General features: G+C 49.4%; 4 protein-coding genes across 9 annotated transcripts in view; 1 reads left to right on the forward strand and 3 right to left on the reverse strand.

Moving 5' to 3' along the window:
- Positions 1-6,613, reverse strand: part of if (integrin subunit alpha inflated) — a 34,481-nt gene extending 27,868 nt beyond the window's left edge. For 2 of the 6 annotated variants that reach the window (XM_015185797.2, XM_015185795.2), the window contains exons 1-2: positions 6,456-6,613; positions 2,621-2,975 (exon numbers count right to left, since the gene is read on the reverse strand). In XM_015185797.2, the coding sequence (XP_015041283.2) occupies positions 2,621-2,817 (197 nt within the window). In that variant the 5' untranslated portion in view covers positions 2,818-2,975; positions 6,456-6,613. Of the gene's footprint in view, positions 1-2,620; positions 2,976-5,467; positions 5,485-5,612; positions 5,818-6,451 lie in introns of those variants that run through there. The other 4 variants (XM_015185794.2, XM_015185796.2, XM_001355555.4 and 1 more) reach the window with 4 other exon arrangements.
- A 1,246-nt stretch (positions 6,614-7,859) lies between these two features.
- Positions 7,860-15,070, reverse strand: fs(1)N (female sterile (1) Nasrat). Its single transcript, XM_002133683.3, has 6 exons — positions 14,831-15,070; positions 12,664-14,766; positions 12,467-12,596; positions 10,487-12,409; positions 10,194-10,408; positions 7,860-10,135 (listed from the first exon to the last, which is right to left on the reverse strand). The coding sequence occupies exons 1-6, from the start codon at positions 14,969-14,971 to the stop codon at positions 8,174-8,176; spliced, it is 6,474 nt and encodes a 2,157-aa protein (XP_002133719.2). The 5' UTR covers positions 14,972-15,070; the 3' UTR covers positions 7,860-8,173.
- Positions 15,071-15,862: 792 nt separating this feature from the next.
- mRpL22 (mitochondrial ribosomal protein L22) lies at positions 15,863-16,847 on the forward strand. Its single transcript, XM_001355554.4, has 2 exons — positions 15,863-16,251; positions 16,325-16,847. The coding sequence occupies exons 1-2, from the start codon at positions 15,982-15,984 to the stop codon at positions 16,754-16,756; spliced, it is 702 nt and encodes a 233-aa protein (XP_001355590.2). The 5' UTR covers positions 15,863-15,981; the 3' UTR covers positions 16,757-16,847.
- LOC4815927 (transcription factor IIIA) lies at positions 16,810-18,212 on the reverse strand. The gene is made up of 2 exons (XM_001355553.4): positions 17,890-18,212; positions 16,810-17,829 (listed from the first exon to the last, which is right to left on the reverse strand). Exons 1-2 carry the CDS (start codon positions 18,073-18,075, stop codon positions 16,858-16,860), a joined length of 1,158 nt encoding a protein of 385 aa, XP_001355589.3. The 5' UTR covers positions 18,076-18,212; the 3' UTR covers positions 16,810-16,857.
- Between the last annotated feature and the right edge of the window lie 6 nt (positions 18,213-18,218).

Genomic DNA, 18,218 nt, shown 5'->3' on the forward strand with positions numbered 1-18,218 from the left:
CCAACATAGACTCTTTTCTCTTGGCTTAATCTTTGTATAAGTCAGCATTAAACTTGGATATTCCACTTTTACTTAAAGTAATGCAAACATAAACAAGCTTAACAGAATAAAGATCACTTCCAAAATACCGAAAATGGTTATTTTATAGAGATTATAGGCCAAACCTTTTGGAACTTGAACATTTTCCAAAATAAAATTCCCAAAAAATACCTAGAACAGCCACAAACTTAAGGGAATATTATTCTGCATATTAACTGATTAGCTGAGGAGCTTGAGATACTTTCGCAGGACTGACAGCCCACCACATTGCAGGTGCACTTTTCAAGAGAACATTTCCAGCAAAAGAGCATACAGAGTTCAACCAACTTGGTCTCCAATTCTCACTCTGTTAGCGCTTTTACTCTGCTGTTGTATGTAGTATCTCTGTATCTGTATCTGTATCTGTATCTGAACGTGTCGAGGGCCAGGTCTAACCAAAATGCTCTGCGATCTTCTTTTGTGTCTCTCTCTGTCTGTCTGTCTGCCGGTCTGTCCCTGTGGCTGTGTTTGCGTCTGTTTATTGAATTGTAAACATTTTTAACGCTGCATTTAAATAATTTTCGTTTCTTTTTAAGTGCACTTAGAGAGCGCAGAGCAGACTGGCTCTAGCTACAGTATCTGTATCTGTTTGGCTGTGTGTATATGGATTATAGGGAATAACGAATAAAGAAGTGCAAATGGCCCAAAGGCCATTCACACACGTAGCCAGAGATGCTGTTGCGTTGATAGCCCCGACTCGGCCCGAGTTCCAGCACTCTCTCCCTATCGATGGTATGTATGGATGGATGTATGTATCTTCCAGCCAAGCTTCTTCCGCCTCTCCATGAACGTGCGAAAAGTCTGAGACCCACTATGGGACTATGAGAGACTTTGAGAGACTATGAGAGACTATGCGAGACTATGGGACTGGAACAGAGACTACGCTGATTAACACGCTCCATCAAACTGAACTTTGTGGGGTTCAGCAAAGGCTATCGATTCGTTCGTTCGTTAGTTCGTTCGTATATTGAACGCCTCACATAAATAACTAACTCGACTGAAAGTCAAGAAAGTATCGGAGCCAGGACAGAGAGCGGCTGGAGCTGCACATTTTGCCATTTGTCATGGGGTCAAGCACTCGAGATTGCCCAATAAACTTTACGGTTCAACTCGAAAATGTCCCATATTTACCAATCATTCAAAAGAAGTTCGGTCCATTGGAGCAGATAGATATGTAGATGCATATAGTGCAATAGGACACTCGTAAATTTGTCAATGAGCCACCTTCTTCTTCTACAGCTCCATATGCATATCTCTTTCTGATTGAAATTAATGGGCCCTTAGTGCCTGACGCTTGACGCTTGGAGCTGGACGCTGGACGCTTGACGCCGCACGCTCTCACAGAGGGATGCTGTAGATAGGGGGACAGAGAGCATAGATAGAGCGAGTGGGCAGTGCTGTAGTGTACTGAGAGATTAACATGTCTCGGTATTATCTCTTGGATGGGGAAGGGAAAGGAATGTTCTATCTGCTGTCAAATGATCCAACAGTCTGGGGGGACCCTGGCTTGAGATTGAATTTAACAGAATTCAAAGACTAATTCCTTCATTCTTAATTCCTCAGAAACTTGGTTTTTCTTTTTAATCTGCATTCGAAATTATGACTCCTTGCTTTAGTTGCTCTTAAAACCCAATTACAAAACGCATTTAATTGCTCAACTGCCATTTAAGAACACTAAAAACGTTATGAAAGTATATGTTGAAAGTGCCTCTCACTGCCAGCCTCCCAGTTTGATGAACTTATGCTGGGACTTTGGGTATACTTTGACGTCTCTCGAGACTGTGATAAAAAAGAATTTTGTTTTTGTTTCCCGCCTTTCTTTGGGCCCTTATCTTGGGCTAGTTCTGGGGAGCCGCCCCAGCAGCCGATAAGCCGACTGTCCAAAAAAAGATGAGGAAAAACCCAGGAAAGTCACGCACAAGAGGAAGGCAATGCCTCATATAGATAAAGATAAAAGATACCACATATTTCCCAATCTTCTGGAAAGAATTTTGCAATCTTTAGAGGCAGTAAATCTTAAATTCTTCCACTATGATGATGGTATTCTTCACACTGAAAATAACAATCTTATCTTAGAAAACTTGATGCCCAGCTAAGTCCGGAATCAGTTAAAATAGTTTCCCAAAATATGAACAAACTGCATTCGAAGTGTTTTATTGTATAACCTTGCTTAATGGTCGACCAATCGGCCTTTGTTTTGTTCAGTGCATAAGATACTCCACTGAAAAACAATACAATATGTCAAACAATCCTCAATTATCTTTTAAAATGAAAGATATAAAAGCGAATCTACGCCTTCGGCTTTAGATTTGTGGCTGCACAATTGAGAACGTACTATTTTGTCGTTTTCAAGATCATATATTCTTGATTTAATAGGTCTCGTTCCGGCAGTTTATGGAATAATGGTTCACGCTTCATTGGGGGTATGTGGGGATGTCAGAAGGTCAAACACTAGCACGCCCCCCCTTGTCATTGGAGAGGCAGAAGCCCCACCCAGTGGCCCCCTTATACATACATTCATATATAATCGTATGGTACTTACTTGTTTTGGTTGGCGAAGTAGTCATTGCGGGCCTTGTGCAAGGCAATGCTGAAGCCGAACATGGAATTGGTGGCCTGCTGGTACCGCACGTAGCTGGGCAGATCGATGTTGTAGCCAATCGAGATGTGAGCCTCGTTCACAAGGAGCATCAGGACCAGGGCCAGCCCCGGACTCAGGTGATGACGGCGGGCTGTCATCGTTTTGGTTGCCTTTTCTTTTTTCACGCGGATACAATTTCTATGGGTGACTGAGTGTTTTTGGGCTTTTAGTTTCGTTTGTTTCGCTTTCGTGGGGTTTGCATTAAGATATTTTGCTCTTTTACGATTGCATCTTCACAGCTGTTGTGGGTGTTGGCCTGAAGAGTTGTTCAATTGGAGAATTAAGCGTTGCAAATATCACATATGGTCAGAGACAACACACAGCCAAAGAGTGCGATCCCACACAGACAATCACTCACACACACACGACAAGCTTTATTTATTATAAAAACTCAACCTTGGCCGAAATGAATTCCGAGATTCCGAAAAAAGCAAAATCAAAACCAAAAAAAAATACAACCTAAACAGCGACGAAATGTTCTTCAACTCAGTAAAGACAGAGGTTCAGATCGTTCTCTCTATCTGCCGCTCTTTCTCTCTCTATCGTTCCCGCTCTCCCACTCTCTGCATCTCTATCGCTCTCTCTATCTCGCGACAACTTCGAAATCGAGATATTCTGGCCTTGAGCGGAAACTAGGGTGCCAAAGGGTGTCTTCGACTGATCAACCCACTGCCTTAAAATAGATCCTAAAACTATTCTTTTTTCCGGCTACAAAAATCTTCTAAAAACAACTAAAAAGATGATTTTCTTATCCTTTTTTATCACTCTTTTAATAGGATTTTTAACTGTTTTTTTTTTTTGTTATTTTATTTGATACAATTTGTTTGTTTACAATTTTAATCTGGAATTCGTTTCACGTAATTTTTAAATTAAAGTTCCATTTTAATGATTTAATTTAAAGGTTTTTTTCCACGTTATTTATACATATATTTTTGTATTATCAAAAACATTTAATTGTTTAATTTAAACATTTGATTTTAGTTGGAAAAATCTTCAAGTCCCAGGGTATCAGTGAAGTGAATCCTCAATATTTATTCGTTTCGAAATCTGATTTGTTTGTCTCTAAACATTTTTGACTGGTTCTTGTTATTGTTCTTTGGCTTTTTGGCGCGTTCTACGCACAGCATCGCGCTGTCTCTCCATCGCACAGATGACGTAATGGACCGCGAAACAGGTTGCCCCCAAAAAAAAAAAAGGTAACGGCTCGACAGAGCCAGGTCCAGAGAACGAGACCCCGGGCCCTTTCAACCAAGTGTTTGTTGTCTTTCTACAAATTGCATTGAAAATGCGAAAAAAAGGCCGTAGGCGGCGTTGGCGTTGACGGTCGACGGTTGGCGTTGGCGTTCGACCCGTTTGCATTCAACATTAGTGCAGGTGACATTTGACACATTTTCCACAGATACAGATACACGCATAAATGTATGTATGTATGTATGTAGTAGTTGTAGTAGATGTGTGGGCGCCACAACTCATTGATAGGCTGCTGCCATTCATAGACACCACAACAGCCGTAGCCGTAGCCGTAGCTGTGTAGAGAAAACAATAAACTTAAACTATAATTGAAATTTTTTGTAGAACGATCGTGCCATATGGCAGCGATTCATGCCCAGGCATTGATCATGTGAGCGGCATTCATAATAATACGACTGTACGGCTCGGCTCTTGACTCTGCCAATAAAAAGCCGTTAAATTTGTCAGGCACAAATTGCAGCCGGAATACTTATACATATGTATACGAGTACTGTACGAGTGTGTGCAAAGTGTTTCCAAGCTCGGGCGAAATACCATATAAAATAGATTGGCCACAAATGGATCAAAGTTTACTCAAGAATTGTATGTTGTTTTTTGTGATTCCAAAAAACTCGTTGGCTGCAAAGACTTCAAAAATTTGTTTCTAGGTAGATCAGATGGTATTTTTCGTCGAAAACTTTTCAGTTTTCATTCGTAATCGAAACACTAGAAATGTTGTTGTTTTGTTGAAAGTGAGAGTTTTTAATGGTTTTTTCAAATACTAGCATGAACTCAGAACTTTCATTGAAATCCTAGAAACTCGATGATGCGTTGTCCATGCCATTTTTATACAAGGAAACCTTTTTGTATATTTTCTCGAATCGTTATGTGTACCATTATATACGTTTACAGGTTGAAACTGAGGATCCCGAAGTGCTGTTGCTGCAGCCAGGCAAAGTTTCGAGTAAGTCGGAGCCAATTAGTTAGGGTAACTCTGTTTTCCAGCGGCTGGAACTGCCGTAGATCCCAAAACGTTAACCATCTGGGTTAACGTTAAAATATCGGGGCAGGCGCAAAAAAAAAAGCCAACAAATTAGAGGCAAAAAAAAATACACACACCAGATCATTTATCTAAAAATAAATTTGTTTCGTCGGAGTGCCTGCTGCTGCTGACTGACTGTGTGCTACGCCCAGCAGAGTCTTGTCTATAGCTAGGTCTATATGTATATATACATATATATAGACATGCATATACGGGGATACTAAAATACGTACATATGCTACATACGCTAGATATGTGCATATAAAGATCTGGCGTTGCTCTGAGGCCAGTGCAGAAAAGCGGTATGAAACCGCTGAGCCAGCACTGGGATCACATTTATGGCATAAGTAACATAGACCCACATCTATTTCTCTTCATGAAAGTGTGTGTATGTGTGTGTGTGTGTGTGTGTGTGTGTGTGTGTGTGTGGGAAGGTTAAAGCTTTTCCAAGTCCATATGTTTGATTTGAGGAATACATATATTAAATGTTTGTATTTTCCACTTCTTTTTTTTTGCACTTGAAAAAAATATTCCATGTTGAAAATTATATGGTCGACATTTTATTCACGTCGCGTGTTAGAGTTTTTTGTTGTGTTTTTTTTTTATCGTTTTATTTGTTACTCTTATTTTCTGCCGTTGCAATGCTCAGCACGCAGCCAAATTTGAACCAAGACTAGGGCGAGAGAGCAAGTGGCGCAAAGTATCTATTAGATACATCTTAATGTAGATACAGAGATACGTCTATCTGTGTGCGCTCCACCAGCCAGGTGAACCGCAACGAACCGCTCACGCTAGATCGCCTACTCAATGGGAGAGCGACACAGACAGAAGAGACAGGGTGAGACTCTCGAAGAGACACAATCTCAAAGCTCTCTAACAGCCAAAATGATAGCAAAGTTCGTTCGTTTTTTCATTAACTTGCTGGTTGGGAGATCCGTTGGTTCGCGGGGGGGAGGAGTGGTGGGGTAGAGCTTATTGAAGACCGATACGTGTGGGCATCCTACACAGATTTTGTTTAGGTGAGTAGGCAGACAACCGTCTTGAGCATCTAAGCATTTTTGAATGTAATTTCCGCTGGCAAATGTCTATACAATTTGATGTGTCATTCATTTGGTTAATATAAATTAGGCATATACACATACGAGTATAGCTAAATAAATAGACACAGATCACAGAGTGACATAAAGATCGCCACATGGCTATCAAAATCTATTCCAATCATTTCAAGACACATTTTTAAACGGATCTCTAAAAAAAAACAATACATTTTGCATTTGACAAATACGAAAACTCGCAATTTTGAATATCAACAGTTTGGCGGCAAACTGCGGCAGAGCATGCGAGCATTGCAATTGAAAACATGAATTACACAAACACAAAACATTTTGTTGACTCTGATAGTCACAGATATTCACAGAAAAGCACACAAATCATGCATATTAATACATGTGTTCAAATACCAACAATTAAATTTGCATATTTGCAAATGGATTTTCAAAAAAAATGGTTTCAGCGCGCACTGGCTCCATGTACCGTTACGGTTGCTGTTGTTCGATTTGGATCGCGCGCGCACAACCGACCGTCAGGTCGCGAAAGGTAGAATTATTCATAAGGGTACGGTCATCCCGCTCTTTGGCTCGATTTTCTGTGTGGTTTACAACAGCGCTGCCCCCTTAGCATATTTCCGGCTAGATCTAGCATTTTTTAAAGTTAAATTGCTTGTACAATTTTCAATACAGATTTCCATATACATATGTGTAAAAGCAGTTACGCATTTTTTTTAAATACATTCAGCTTGTTTTAGCTTTAAATGTGTGTATAATGCACGTACTCTGGATTTTATCGCTGCATACAAAATATTAAGTCTGGTGTGCCATTCGTGATGGGAACTTTGTTCATATGAACAAGAACTTTGTTTCGAGGCTTCGCGTGTGGTAAATGTGATATGCAGAAAATACTTTATAAACTAATTTTTGTGATGCCTGATTGGGAAGCGCGGAATAAGAGTGGCTTCGTAAAGTTCCAGCAGACACAACAAACGCATACTGCTGCTATGTTGCAACAATTATGATTTTCCATTCAAATATTTGTATTTAATTCCAAAGGCGAAAAATACAACAACCAAAAGTGGTATTAAATCGGACGATACTCTCACTTTTTATATAATAAAAGCACTAACACGAAATACATGTGTTTTTTTCAGTTAAAATAGCCATTTTCGGCTATTTTTTTAAGCTACCAGTGTTGTTATGGCAGCACTGATGTGTGTATGTGAACGCATGGTATAACTATGTTAGGTGCGGAAAACTAGGCGAGCGGGTGGGACATTAGGATAGCGTATATGAAATCAAGTCCCTCGAAGTGCGGAATAGGTTTTCTTAATATAGTAATAGTACAGTTGCATGTACAATATGTATTATTTTAAAAAATTATTTAAAATTTAAAAGAGAGATTAGCGGGCACTGAAGTGACAGAGATGATATGTCAAAATACCCTCAACAATTCGTATAGACATTGAGGATAGCCCTTTGAAATAAGATATTTTAAAAAGAGTTTAAAAGTTAAAGTATTGCCAATGAAAAATTGATGCAAACAAATATGTGAGAAACATAGAAAGCGAATTAACAAGATATAAAAATATAACATGCCTGTTACCATATTTAAGCATGCGCTAAAAAAATGTTACTTAACATAGCTTGTTGCTGGAATCGCTATATAACATCCCTCTGCACTATGCACATACCTTTCAAATGCAACCCTAAATAATCGAAAGCATCTCTGGCAAGAAAAAATAGTTCGCGCCTAGACACATTTCAAATCGTGTTTTAAATTGCAAATCAGATAAGACAAAAAACAAAGACTGCAAAAAACAGAAACAAATCCGGGAGGATAGATTTATGGAACAAGGAATAACTAACGTAAATATTACATTCTGTGCATCTTTGATGATTAACCTTAATTTTAAAAGGATAAGTGTTGCAAAGATTGTTCCTATAATTCTTAATGCTTACAATTCATAACATCTATTGTAATGTATACTCACATATTTTCTGATCAGGGAAAGATCTAATCAGACCTTAGAGCTGACAATGAATGGAGGAACGCCTGTTCCATCATCTAGACACGAGTATTGTACGGAATAACAAGTAACATATATATCCGTTCCGGTTGGATTTTCTCATTCAATTACACTTCAGCCATGGCTCCAGTAGCCCTGCGATGACCAGCTCGTAGAAAGTTATCCGCCGGGCCTGCGCCACGGCCAGGGCATAGACTGATCCGGGTGGACGCTGAAGCGGCAGACGTATAGCGAGCAGCTGCAGCACTGGCGACTCCTCATCCGCTTTGTGGGCGCGGAAGCGGGCGAAGGGCACAAAGCCCTGGACTCCGCGGTAGATAAATACGCGTATCTGGCAGCAGCCCTCGACGAAGGCCAGGAGTGTCTCGTCCCGTACCCGCAGGGCAGTCAGCTGCCTGGCCTGGCGGTCGGCGGCAAGGGACTGGAAGAGCGATCCGTTGGCATGGTGCAGCTGGATGTGGGCGGGTGGCGCGGTCGAAGGTGTTGTTGGTGATCCTCGGCCCTCGGGGGTGTCCAAGAGGGTGAGGCGCGCATAGAGCAGCCGGGAGCGATTCTTGGGGCCCACATGGAGGCGTAGCGTCTGCACTGGCCGCCATTGCAGCGTCGGGTGGGGCAGCGTCTGGTCGGGAGCACGGCTGGAAGCAGACGCCATCGGTTCCCCATCTTTCCGCTGTAGCTGCTCTTGCAGTTGGCGCAGCCTGCCAATCACCGCATGCAGCTGGGAGGTCTGTTCAGAGCTGCTGTTGTTGGCCACCTCGAGGACATCCAGAAGGGTCTCCTCCAGGGCCAGCTCCTCTTCTGCACCCGACCCGCCGTCACCACCAATCACTCGGAGCTCTTGCAGCACGGGCCAGATGAGCTGGGCACTGCGGGCGGCCAGGACCCGGGCCGGACTGTCGGGCAGGGGCAACGTGTCCGTCTGGAGGCGGGGCCGGAAGCCCTGAAGCTGCGTCATCAATTGCAGAAAATCCTCGACCAGCTGGTCGTCGTACAGGTCGCTCTCGGGTATGCTCAGCTGCGTGATGTTCACTTCGGTCTGCAGCCGAAAGCTGAGGGTCTCCAGCAGACGGCGCCTTAGCGCGTGCAGCTCCTCTGGACCGATCTCCTTCCTCCGACCCCAGTGCGGTCCCAGCTCGGACTCGACGGCCGGACGCTGCAAGTACTTGATGGCCTCCTGATAGCTGGGAAGCGGCCGCTTCTGGAGCTCCTTTTGCTTCTCTTTCAGATCCTGGAGCGTTTCCACTGGTATCGCCAAGGGCTCCGTCTCCTGCTGTTCGCCATCCGTTTGCCAGCTCTGGAGGACGCTGGCGCCCGTGCAGTTCCAGGTGGACTCGTGCTCTCCCTCATCCATCTCGTGGCTTGTCATAAAGGCAAAGTCCCGTCCGCTATTGTTCTTCAGCTGAAGGCCAATCACTTCGTCCACGGGTCCGCTCTGAAAGGCTCCGGCATGGGCAAAACGAGTGCCATTCCAGCGATGGATACGCGTCCAACAGCCCATCTCGTTTACCAGCAGAAAAATGCCACCTCTGCCGCCAGCCTGAACGGCCGCGTCCAGGCCAAAGATACGTCTCACATCCTCGTTTCGCTTGGGTTGCCGCAGCGTGAAGCTGCGCCTCAGCTTCTGCACTTGATAGGGAATACTCAGAGAGCCGAACATCTTTGAGAGTCGCTGGCACAGCTTTCGGTATTGCTCCTCCATCTGTTCCATTGTCTGGCGGCGGTATCTAATGTCGCTGTCATCCGCCTGCTTGACTCTGAGCTGCTTCACCCGCCAGTTGCCCGTGATTGTCTGCTCAGTCCTGCCGCGTGCCCACAGACTCCGCTCATGCCAGTCCACGAAATCGAAGGCGTTGAGCCGCTGCCTGGCCCTCAGCTGGGGGGCATGCAGTCTGCTAAAAAAGACCGGTGACTGCAGGCGTATCGTAGGCTCCTCCAGGCTGGCCACATCGCTCAGATTGAGGCTGGCATCGCCATTGATGGGTACATTCACCTGCAGGGGACCCCGCACATGGATGCCCGACAGCAGCAGGGGTGTCTCCACTCTCTGCGGCTCCGGAGAATTAATCTGAAAAACAAAAGGGTTAGATTCAAATGGATCCCCAAGCTACTGCTCGATAGCGCACCCTCAAGGTATTGGCATATTCCTGGGAGAGATTGCGGGCATTGACCAGCCCTTGCACTTGCATCATCCCATCGAGCAGCAGCTCCTCTGCCAGAAGCGGCTCCAGAAGGTGCTGTTCCGTGTGCAGGGTAACCAAACGCGACAGATTCACGTGATTCAGCTGTTCCACCTCCAAGGAATTGTGATCCAGTGATCCATCGGCAAAAGTGATGGGAGCTGAAAGATCAATGCAAGGTCAGAGGGGTTCGGAAGGCTCCTCTACTAGCCTCCACTAGTACTACTTCTACTACTCACTTTGAGGACCCTGCCAGTCGCGATCCACGCGTACGGTATCTAGCAGCCATTCCGTCACATTGCATCCATTTAGGAGCTGTCCCGTCAGCAGGAGACGATCGGCCAGCAGCCGATCCGCCTGGACGGGCGCCGCAAATTGGACGGGTGTTTCCACAATCACCTCCTCCTGTCCATCGATGAAGATGAGCTGACTGAGTAGCTGCTCCAGGTCGAGTCCGTTCAGCTGGCGAATGTGAGCCCCGTCTGGGATGCTCACGCGTCCCGTGAAGATCTTGTGACCCTCGACACGGATGTGCGGTTCTTGTCTGAAAATCATTTGCTCGAAGAGATGCTGCACCGGCTCCTGGCTGAGATTTCCCAAGTGGCCTAGGACTGTGAGGTCTTCCAGCGGCATAGACGCACCACCAGGCAGAAGCACCACTCTTCCGCGCTGCACGAAGTCCTGCCAGACGGGATCCCAGCGCAGCAGCTCTTCCAGCTGGCCCATGGCCCGCGGATCGTTGTTCAGCGCACCCTCGAGCTGCACTGCAGCCACATGGAGGCGGCCCTGGAGACGAACATTGCCAGTGAGGTTCAACGGGTGCCGCCTGTTGGCCAACCGCTCGAAGGGTACACCGTTTAGTGCCTCTAGGTGCAGTTCGTCGGCCACGCGGAGGGGAGAAGTGAAGCTTTTGGTTCCCTCGATGACCACATCCTGATCCCCATCCGAACGGAACACAATGTCATCGAGGAGCTCAGGGAGCAGTAGCTCGTTGAAGCTGCCCAGAATGTGCAGATCGCCGGCGAATACTGGTGGCTCCTGGAGGCGCCAGCGCGTTCGCATCTCGTTGGGGCGGTCCAGCCAAATCACCTCCCGCTGCAGATGGTCCAAATCGCGACCGTTGAGCGGACCTTCGACCTGCACCGATCCGCTGACGGCAATTCGCTCCACCTGCAGCTGGCCCTGCAGGATCAGCAGTGGCAGCTCGTCCAGCTGCTGCAGGAAATCGAGCATCAGGTCCGCCCGTACTCCCTGCAGCTCTTGCGCCTGTACGCCCTGCGGCAAGATCAATTCCTGTACGTGCACCTCTCCGGACCAGCTGTGCGGCTCCTCCTGCAGCACGTCGCCCAGATGGCGGCCATTAAGTAGCCCCGATCCGATCACATCGCGGGACACTTGTGCCTGTTCGGCGTCCAGGCGCTGAAAGCTGACGCGGCTTAAGTGTAGGGGCTCGCGGAGCGTCTGATAGCCACTGGCCAGCGGCACCTGATTGAGGCTGTGCTCCAGGCGCAGTCCTCCGGCCATATCCGGTGGAGGGCCCTCAAAGCGTAGCCGGGTGCCGGGAGAACTAAGGGAGGGCCCGTCCAGCCGCAAGGATTCGGCCAGGAGCTTCTCCAGATGGACTCCATCGTAGGTGGCGCCCTCGGCAAGCTGCAGCCGATAGAAGTAAACGTATCCATGCAGATGCGTTAGATTTCGGAGCACCTGATTCGTGTGCTTGGTCACAAAGTGCTGCAGTGGGATGCCGCTCAGTTTTCCATCCGCCACATGGGTGTCCACAGGCAGCGTGAGCTGTCCCACCACACGCTTGGCACCCCCCACAAACAGCTCCTGCACGGGATCGGGCGAACGCTGCAGCAGATCGCCCAGCAGAGAGTCGTAGCTGTCGTTGTCCAGCAAGCCACGCAAATGGAGCGGCCCCTGGACGAATAGCTGTGCGAAATGGCAGTCGGAGCGGATGTGGTGCGATTCTAGGAGAGTGGGATTCAGGGGCGCCTCCTCGAACTGCCTGCCCTGGGCAGTGCCATTGAGCTCCAGTTCCTCGGATACCTCCAGTTGGGAGAAGGTGACAAAACCCGGCCAATCCTGGGCATCGCTGAGGCTAATGGCATCCTCTGGCCGCATCTCATTGATGGTTCCTGTCGTGTCCACGACATTAGCGGCTGCAAACGGCAATCGAATGAGACAAATGGAAGATAAAGGGAAGTGGGATACTCTACAGAGGGTCTGGGTGAACTCCTTGGGTGCCTGGACGATGGTGGTGCCATTCCCCTGAGACCACAAGTAATCCTCGGGGAAACGGAGCTCGTTCAGCGAGCTCAGATGCAGTGCATCTTCGAATATGACAGCCTGTGTATGGAAGAATGGAAAGCACAGGATTACAAATAAAAGGAACGAGTGAATCCAATCCACTCACGCCCTGCACATGAAGCTGGGAGAGCTGCAGTGGCCGATGCCGCCACACCAGCTCCTGTAGCAATTGGGTCCAATCCAAGCCGTTGATGCTCTCGTACTCCAGGTTCCCGTCCATCTTCAGGCGCTCATGCGACTCAGATCCCTCGGCGGGAAGCTGCTCCGTTGGGGCCTGCAGCAGCTCCAGGCGCTGGACATTGAGCGACCCTTCAGGAAAGTATAAGGACCTGTTTCGGACGTAGAACGGCACGTGGTTCAACTTGTCCAGGACGAGGATATCCGCATCGACGCTGTCCACCTCCAGGAGATCATAGTGGAAGTTGTAGAGCGCCTCAGGCTGGCGTTTGGGCCGCCTTGGAGCTGCTGATGCCTGCAGCTCTTGCTCGAGCAGGCGGATCTGTTGCAGAAGCTGGCGCAGATCGATGGCCGCATCGTCAGCCGTCCAGCGGGCATCGTTGACGAAGAGCTCCAGGATGTCACCGCCTTCGTTGATCACCTGAGGGGCGTGGATCTCCTCGAACTCCTTCTCCAAAGGCAGGGGCGAACGCAGCTGTGCTTCGACTAGGCGGATTATAGCGTCCTGTTCCTCCACCCACTCTCGCATGAACTGTTGTATCTCCTGCAAATCCTTTGCCTCCGAATTCCGTGGCAGAAGCTGCGTCTCCAGGCGAAAGAGCCCCGACGGTGCCTGACGGCGGGGCACCAGCATCAGCGGCGGATGGTCCTGCTGCCGAATCAGCGCTGCTCCAATCAGGCCAGCCTCCCGCTCGTGGTCCAGCATGCAACCGGCACCGTGGGTGATGTGCTGGTCGTTGATTCCGCACGGAGGCGGCAGGCCCGCCTCGAAAGCCTCGCCCGTCCATATGAGCACCTCCAGGACGAGCAGCGTGTGCGTGTCGAAGGTGACGCGATGCTGCACGAGCAGCAAGAGATCGTCCCGATAGCTACGCACCGGCACGGGCAGAAAGAACTCCACGAAGCCGAAATTCTGACCCAGAATCGTCCGCGGCAAGAGCTGGCCCTGCACATGGGCTAGGATCTGGGGTCGCTGTCCGCCCAAGGCCAGGTAGCTGCGTCCACCCATCTGGAAGGCGGCAATAGTCGCCACCTGAGGCGCCTCCACCCTCTGGTGAAGCTGCAGCTGTAGCCCCGCATCCCCAATCGGACGCTCTCGCGGATTGTAGGCATAGATGAAGGCCTGGTCCGTTTGTCCCACGGCCAAAAGCAGATCCCGGCCAGTGTCCAGCACGGCCATGGCTGTTATCGTCTCTGGCAGCTGCAGGCGCTGGGCGATCCAGAACTCCTCCGCCTCCAGGTCGTAGGAGTAGACGTTCAGGGTGCGATTGCCGGCCAGTACGATGAAGTCGCGACCCTCCAGACTGAAGATCGACAGCCTAGTGGCCGGGCTGCCCAGGGGCCAGTGCCAGAAGGGCACCAGGCCTCGGCCCGGCTCCAGGCGGTGCCAGAGAAGCTGGTGCTGGGAGGCGACCACCAACAGACCCTCCTGCAGGTGGGTGCGGATGCTCCAGCGCTCGATGCTAATCATCGCGTCAATGGGAGCAGTCAGCGGCACTGTTTGCAAGGTCGAGAAGTCTTTGTTGAGCACCAGGAAGCCCCCAGGCTGCAGGCCCACAAGATAGGCACTGCCATTGGCCAGCACAGACAGCCACTGGTCCACATCGGCGCCGAGGGTGAAGTGTAGGTCCTCTTCGATGCGACTAAGCACAAGAAGGTCGCGGGTCCTACGCTTTGACAGTTCGACGCGCTGCAGCTGCTCCAGATCTATGCCAGGCGTGTCCACCTGCGATTCCACCACATTCGGCTGCCCGGGTCCCGCGTCCTCGGGGTCCTGGCTTGCGCCCAGCATCTCCTGGCGCGCATCGCCCAAGGTAGAGCCCGCCTGGGCGCTGCTCGCCGCCTTAAGAGCCGCATCCAGCTGCAGCACTTCTTGGGTATGTCCTTGCTGGGCCACAGCCTTCTGGATCTCGTCCCGAACGGCAGCGGCACTCCTCAAGGCCGCTTGATCCACAATCACCTTGCCGGCTGTCGCTGGGATAGGAGCGCCTTGTGCCTGCTTCGTCCACACTGGCTGTGTGATGACTCCTGGCTGCGGCAGAAAGCGCACAGGTGTACCCACTGAATGCCGGAAGTGAAGGAAAAAAGCCACTTACCGGTCCCACATCGCTGGCCTCCAGGGCATCGCTCAGTTCGCTGCGCAGTTTGGCAATCTCCGCCTTTTTGTCCGTCGACTGGCACCGACCGATTAGAACGGGCCAGAGGCATAGCAGCCCGAAGGCGATTGGCAATTTCATTATCCTTAGATATACACTGAATATGAACAATTAACAATTAAACGAAACAGCGGAAAACACGTGAACAATTCTTTGAAATTTACCGTTTAGTACGGGGCTGCCAGATCGGCTTCGGATTTAAGCAGGAGATTGAACAGCTGTTCATAGCTGGCCAGTTTTCAGCAAGCTGGCAACCTCTGGCACCCGAACAGCTGTTCATAGCTGGCCAGTTTTCAGCAAGCTGGCAACCTCTGGCACCCACATTACGCGATTCATAGCTGGCCAGTTTTCAGCAAGCTGGCAACCTCTGGCACCCACATTACGCGATTCATAGCTGGCCAGTTTTCAGCAAGCTGGCAACCTCTGGCACCCACATTACGCGATTCATAGCTGACCAGTTTTCAGGAAGCTGGCAACCTCTGGCACCCACATTACGCGATTTGAACAGCTGTTCATAGCTGGCCAGTTTTCAGCAAGCTGGCAACCTCCGGCACCCACATTACGCGATTCATAGCTGACCAGTTTTCAGCAAGCTGGCAACCTCTGGCACCCACATTACGCGATTCATAGCTGACCAGTTTTCAGGAAGCTGGCAACCTCTGGCACCCACATTACGCGATTTGAACAGCTGTTCATAGCTGGCCAGTTTTCAGCAAGCTGGCAACCTCCGGCACCCACATTACGCGATTCATAGCTGACCAGTTTTCAGCAAGCTGGCAACCTCTGGCACCCACATTACGCGATTCATAGCTGACCAGTTTTCAGCTAGCTGGCAACCTCTGGCACCCACATTACGCGATTCATAGCTGACCAGTTTTCAGCAAGCTGGCAACCTCTGGCACCCACATTACGCGATTCATAGCTGGCCAGTTTTCAGCTAGCTGGCAACCTCTGGCACCCACATTACGCGATTTGAACAGCTGTTCATAGCTGGCCAGTTTTCAGCAAGCTGGCAACCTCTGGCACCCACATTACGCGATTCCTATTTTATTTTATTTATTTGGAAACTCTTGAATAGAAAGCCAATAGTCATGCACACAGTGATAAGGCAAATGTCGCAGCTGAGGCTGCAAGCGATGCCCAGCTCAGCGCTGCTTAAGGCGACTGCCTCCGCGTCCGCCCCATCCGCACTGGATCACAGTGGGGCAGCTGTCAATCACCACAGCCTGCACACGGCCGCTGGATCTGGAGGAGCCCTGTGTGCCAGTTGGAACAAACACAATAATGGACCGCGCAAGTGGCTGGTTTATAACAAAACAGTGCATCCACCCCAGCAGCCGGACGAGGAGCCACGCAAGGCGGTAAATTCAATTTAGATTCTCATTCCGATTAAACCCACTCTTATGGACCGCACTCCACAATCTGCCTTTTCAGTACGTGTGTCACATGCGCAGTAATATCAAATACAGCCCAGACAAGATGTGGTATATAGCGGCATTTGTTCGCGGCATGTCCGTGGACGAAGCCCTCAAGCAGCTCAATTTTGTGCTCAAGAAGGGAGCCACCGATGTGAAGGAGACCATTTTGGAGGCACAGGAGATGGCAGTTCAGCGGCACAATGTGGAATACAAAAGCAATCTGTGGGTAGCCGAATCATTTGTGGGAAAGGGCCGCGTTTTCAAGGGAATGCGACGACATGCGCGCGGTCGTTTCGGCCAGGTGGAGTACAAGCACTGTCACTACTTTGTGCGCCTGGAGGAGGGCCAGCCGCCCGAGCACTACTACCAGGAGCCACAAACACCCGAGCAGCAGTACGAGCATTGGCTGGAACAGATGCGCAGCCGGAAGGTTATCAATTCCCTGTAGTGTACACCGTCCTGCACTGCTTTTCCACCTGCTTCCCCATCAAGCATTTTTTGTTTGTTTTGAACATTGTTTAATAAATATTAAAACGAAAGATGCGTTTCTTAGGCCACTGCGTCTTCGTCTTGTAGAGTCGCGCTTATCAGCTGCTGCAAGGGATCCTCTTCACCTAGATATTCAGCGACTTTTTTCAAAGCCGGGGACCTGCGTTGGCGCACCTCCTCATCCACATCCTTCTCCAGCTGCAGGCAGGCCAGCTTTGACAGCCTGGAATGTTTGGTGCGACCAGCATCGCGACGACGCTTGCGGGTCTTCGAATTTGACTTTGGCTTCTCCTTCTCCACCTTCTCTTTTCCATCGGTGTGATCCCGTGCCAGATGCTTGGACAGGTTCTGGGCACTGCTGAAGCAGCGTCCGCAGTTGATGGCTTGACACTCGAAGCGCCTTCCGGTGTGCGCCGCCAGCTGGTGTTGGCGCAAATTACGCTCGTATGAATAGGTGCGCGAGCAACCCTCCTCGGTGCATGCAAAAGCCCCAACCGAGTCCTTGTGCTTGGCCTCCATGTGAAGCCTGAGATCGCTGGGCTTGGCGTAGCTGCTCTCGCAGTGCTCGCACTTGTTTCGCTGCCGTCGATGCAGCGTGTCGCGGCAATGCTTCGTGTAGATCGTCCACTTGTCGAACTGCAGGTCACAGCCGGGACAGGAGTAGAGCTTGCAGCTGCCCTGATGGCTCTCCCGCTGCCACTCCTGGTAGAAGCCGCGGCTACACTTGCTGCAGCGATACGGATAGTCTTTGGTGTGCTCCCGGATCTCGTGCCGCTTCAGCTTCAACTTTTGCGAAAACTTGGCCGGGCAGTATCCACATGGGTACACCCTGGGACTGTCGTGGGCCTCACGCACATGACGCTGCATGTTGCTGTCGGATGTGAACATCTTTTTGCACTCCAGCACTGAGCATTTAACGTTTTTCTGTGCCGCATCTTCGGTTCGCTCGTGGGTGCTACGCAGATGCCGCTTCAAGTGGGTGACAATTGAGTAGGTCTTGTCGCAGCCCTCATACGTACAGGCATGCTTCTTCTGCAATAGCCATAGTGATAGTAGCTAATAGTTGCATTTTCGTTAGTTATTCACACTTACTTTGCCCGTGTGGTGGAACTCGTGCCGATCCAAATGGTCGAGACGCTTGAATGTGGCCCCGCAGTTCTCAATGCTGCACGTGTACTTGGCCGAGCCAGCACTATTGCGGCGCTCCACCTTCTGTTTGAACTCTTCCAACACAGCTTCCAAGTCACTGTCGCTGGTAATATTTAGATCTGGCCGCATTTTGTACTATAACTATGTCAAAAGCACATTTGTTTTCAAACAAATTGATCTGCTCCCCACCCCCTCCAGTGCTTAAAAAGGCGTAAATACTGCAGATGGCAAAATCTCCATAACTCAATAATCGATGGACACGCGATACTTGT

The sequence above is a fragment of the Drosophila pseudoobscura genome, chromosome X (genome assembly GCF_009870125.1).
Source record: "Drosophila pseudoobscura strain MV-25-SWS-2005 chromosome X, UCI_Dpse_MV25, whole genome shotgun sequence".
Taxonomy (NCBI): domain Eukaryota; kingdom Metazoa; phylum Arthropoda; class Insecta; order Diptera; family Drosophilidae; genus Drosophila; species Drosophila pseudoobscura.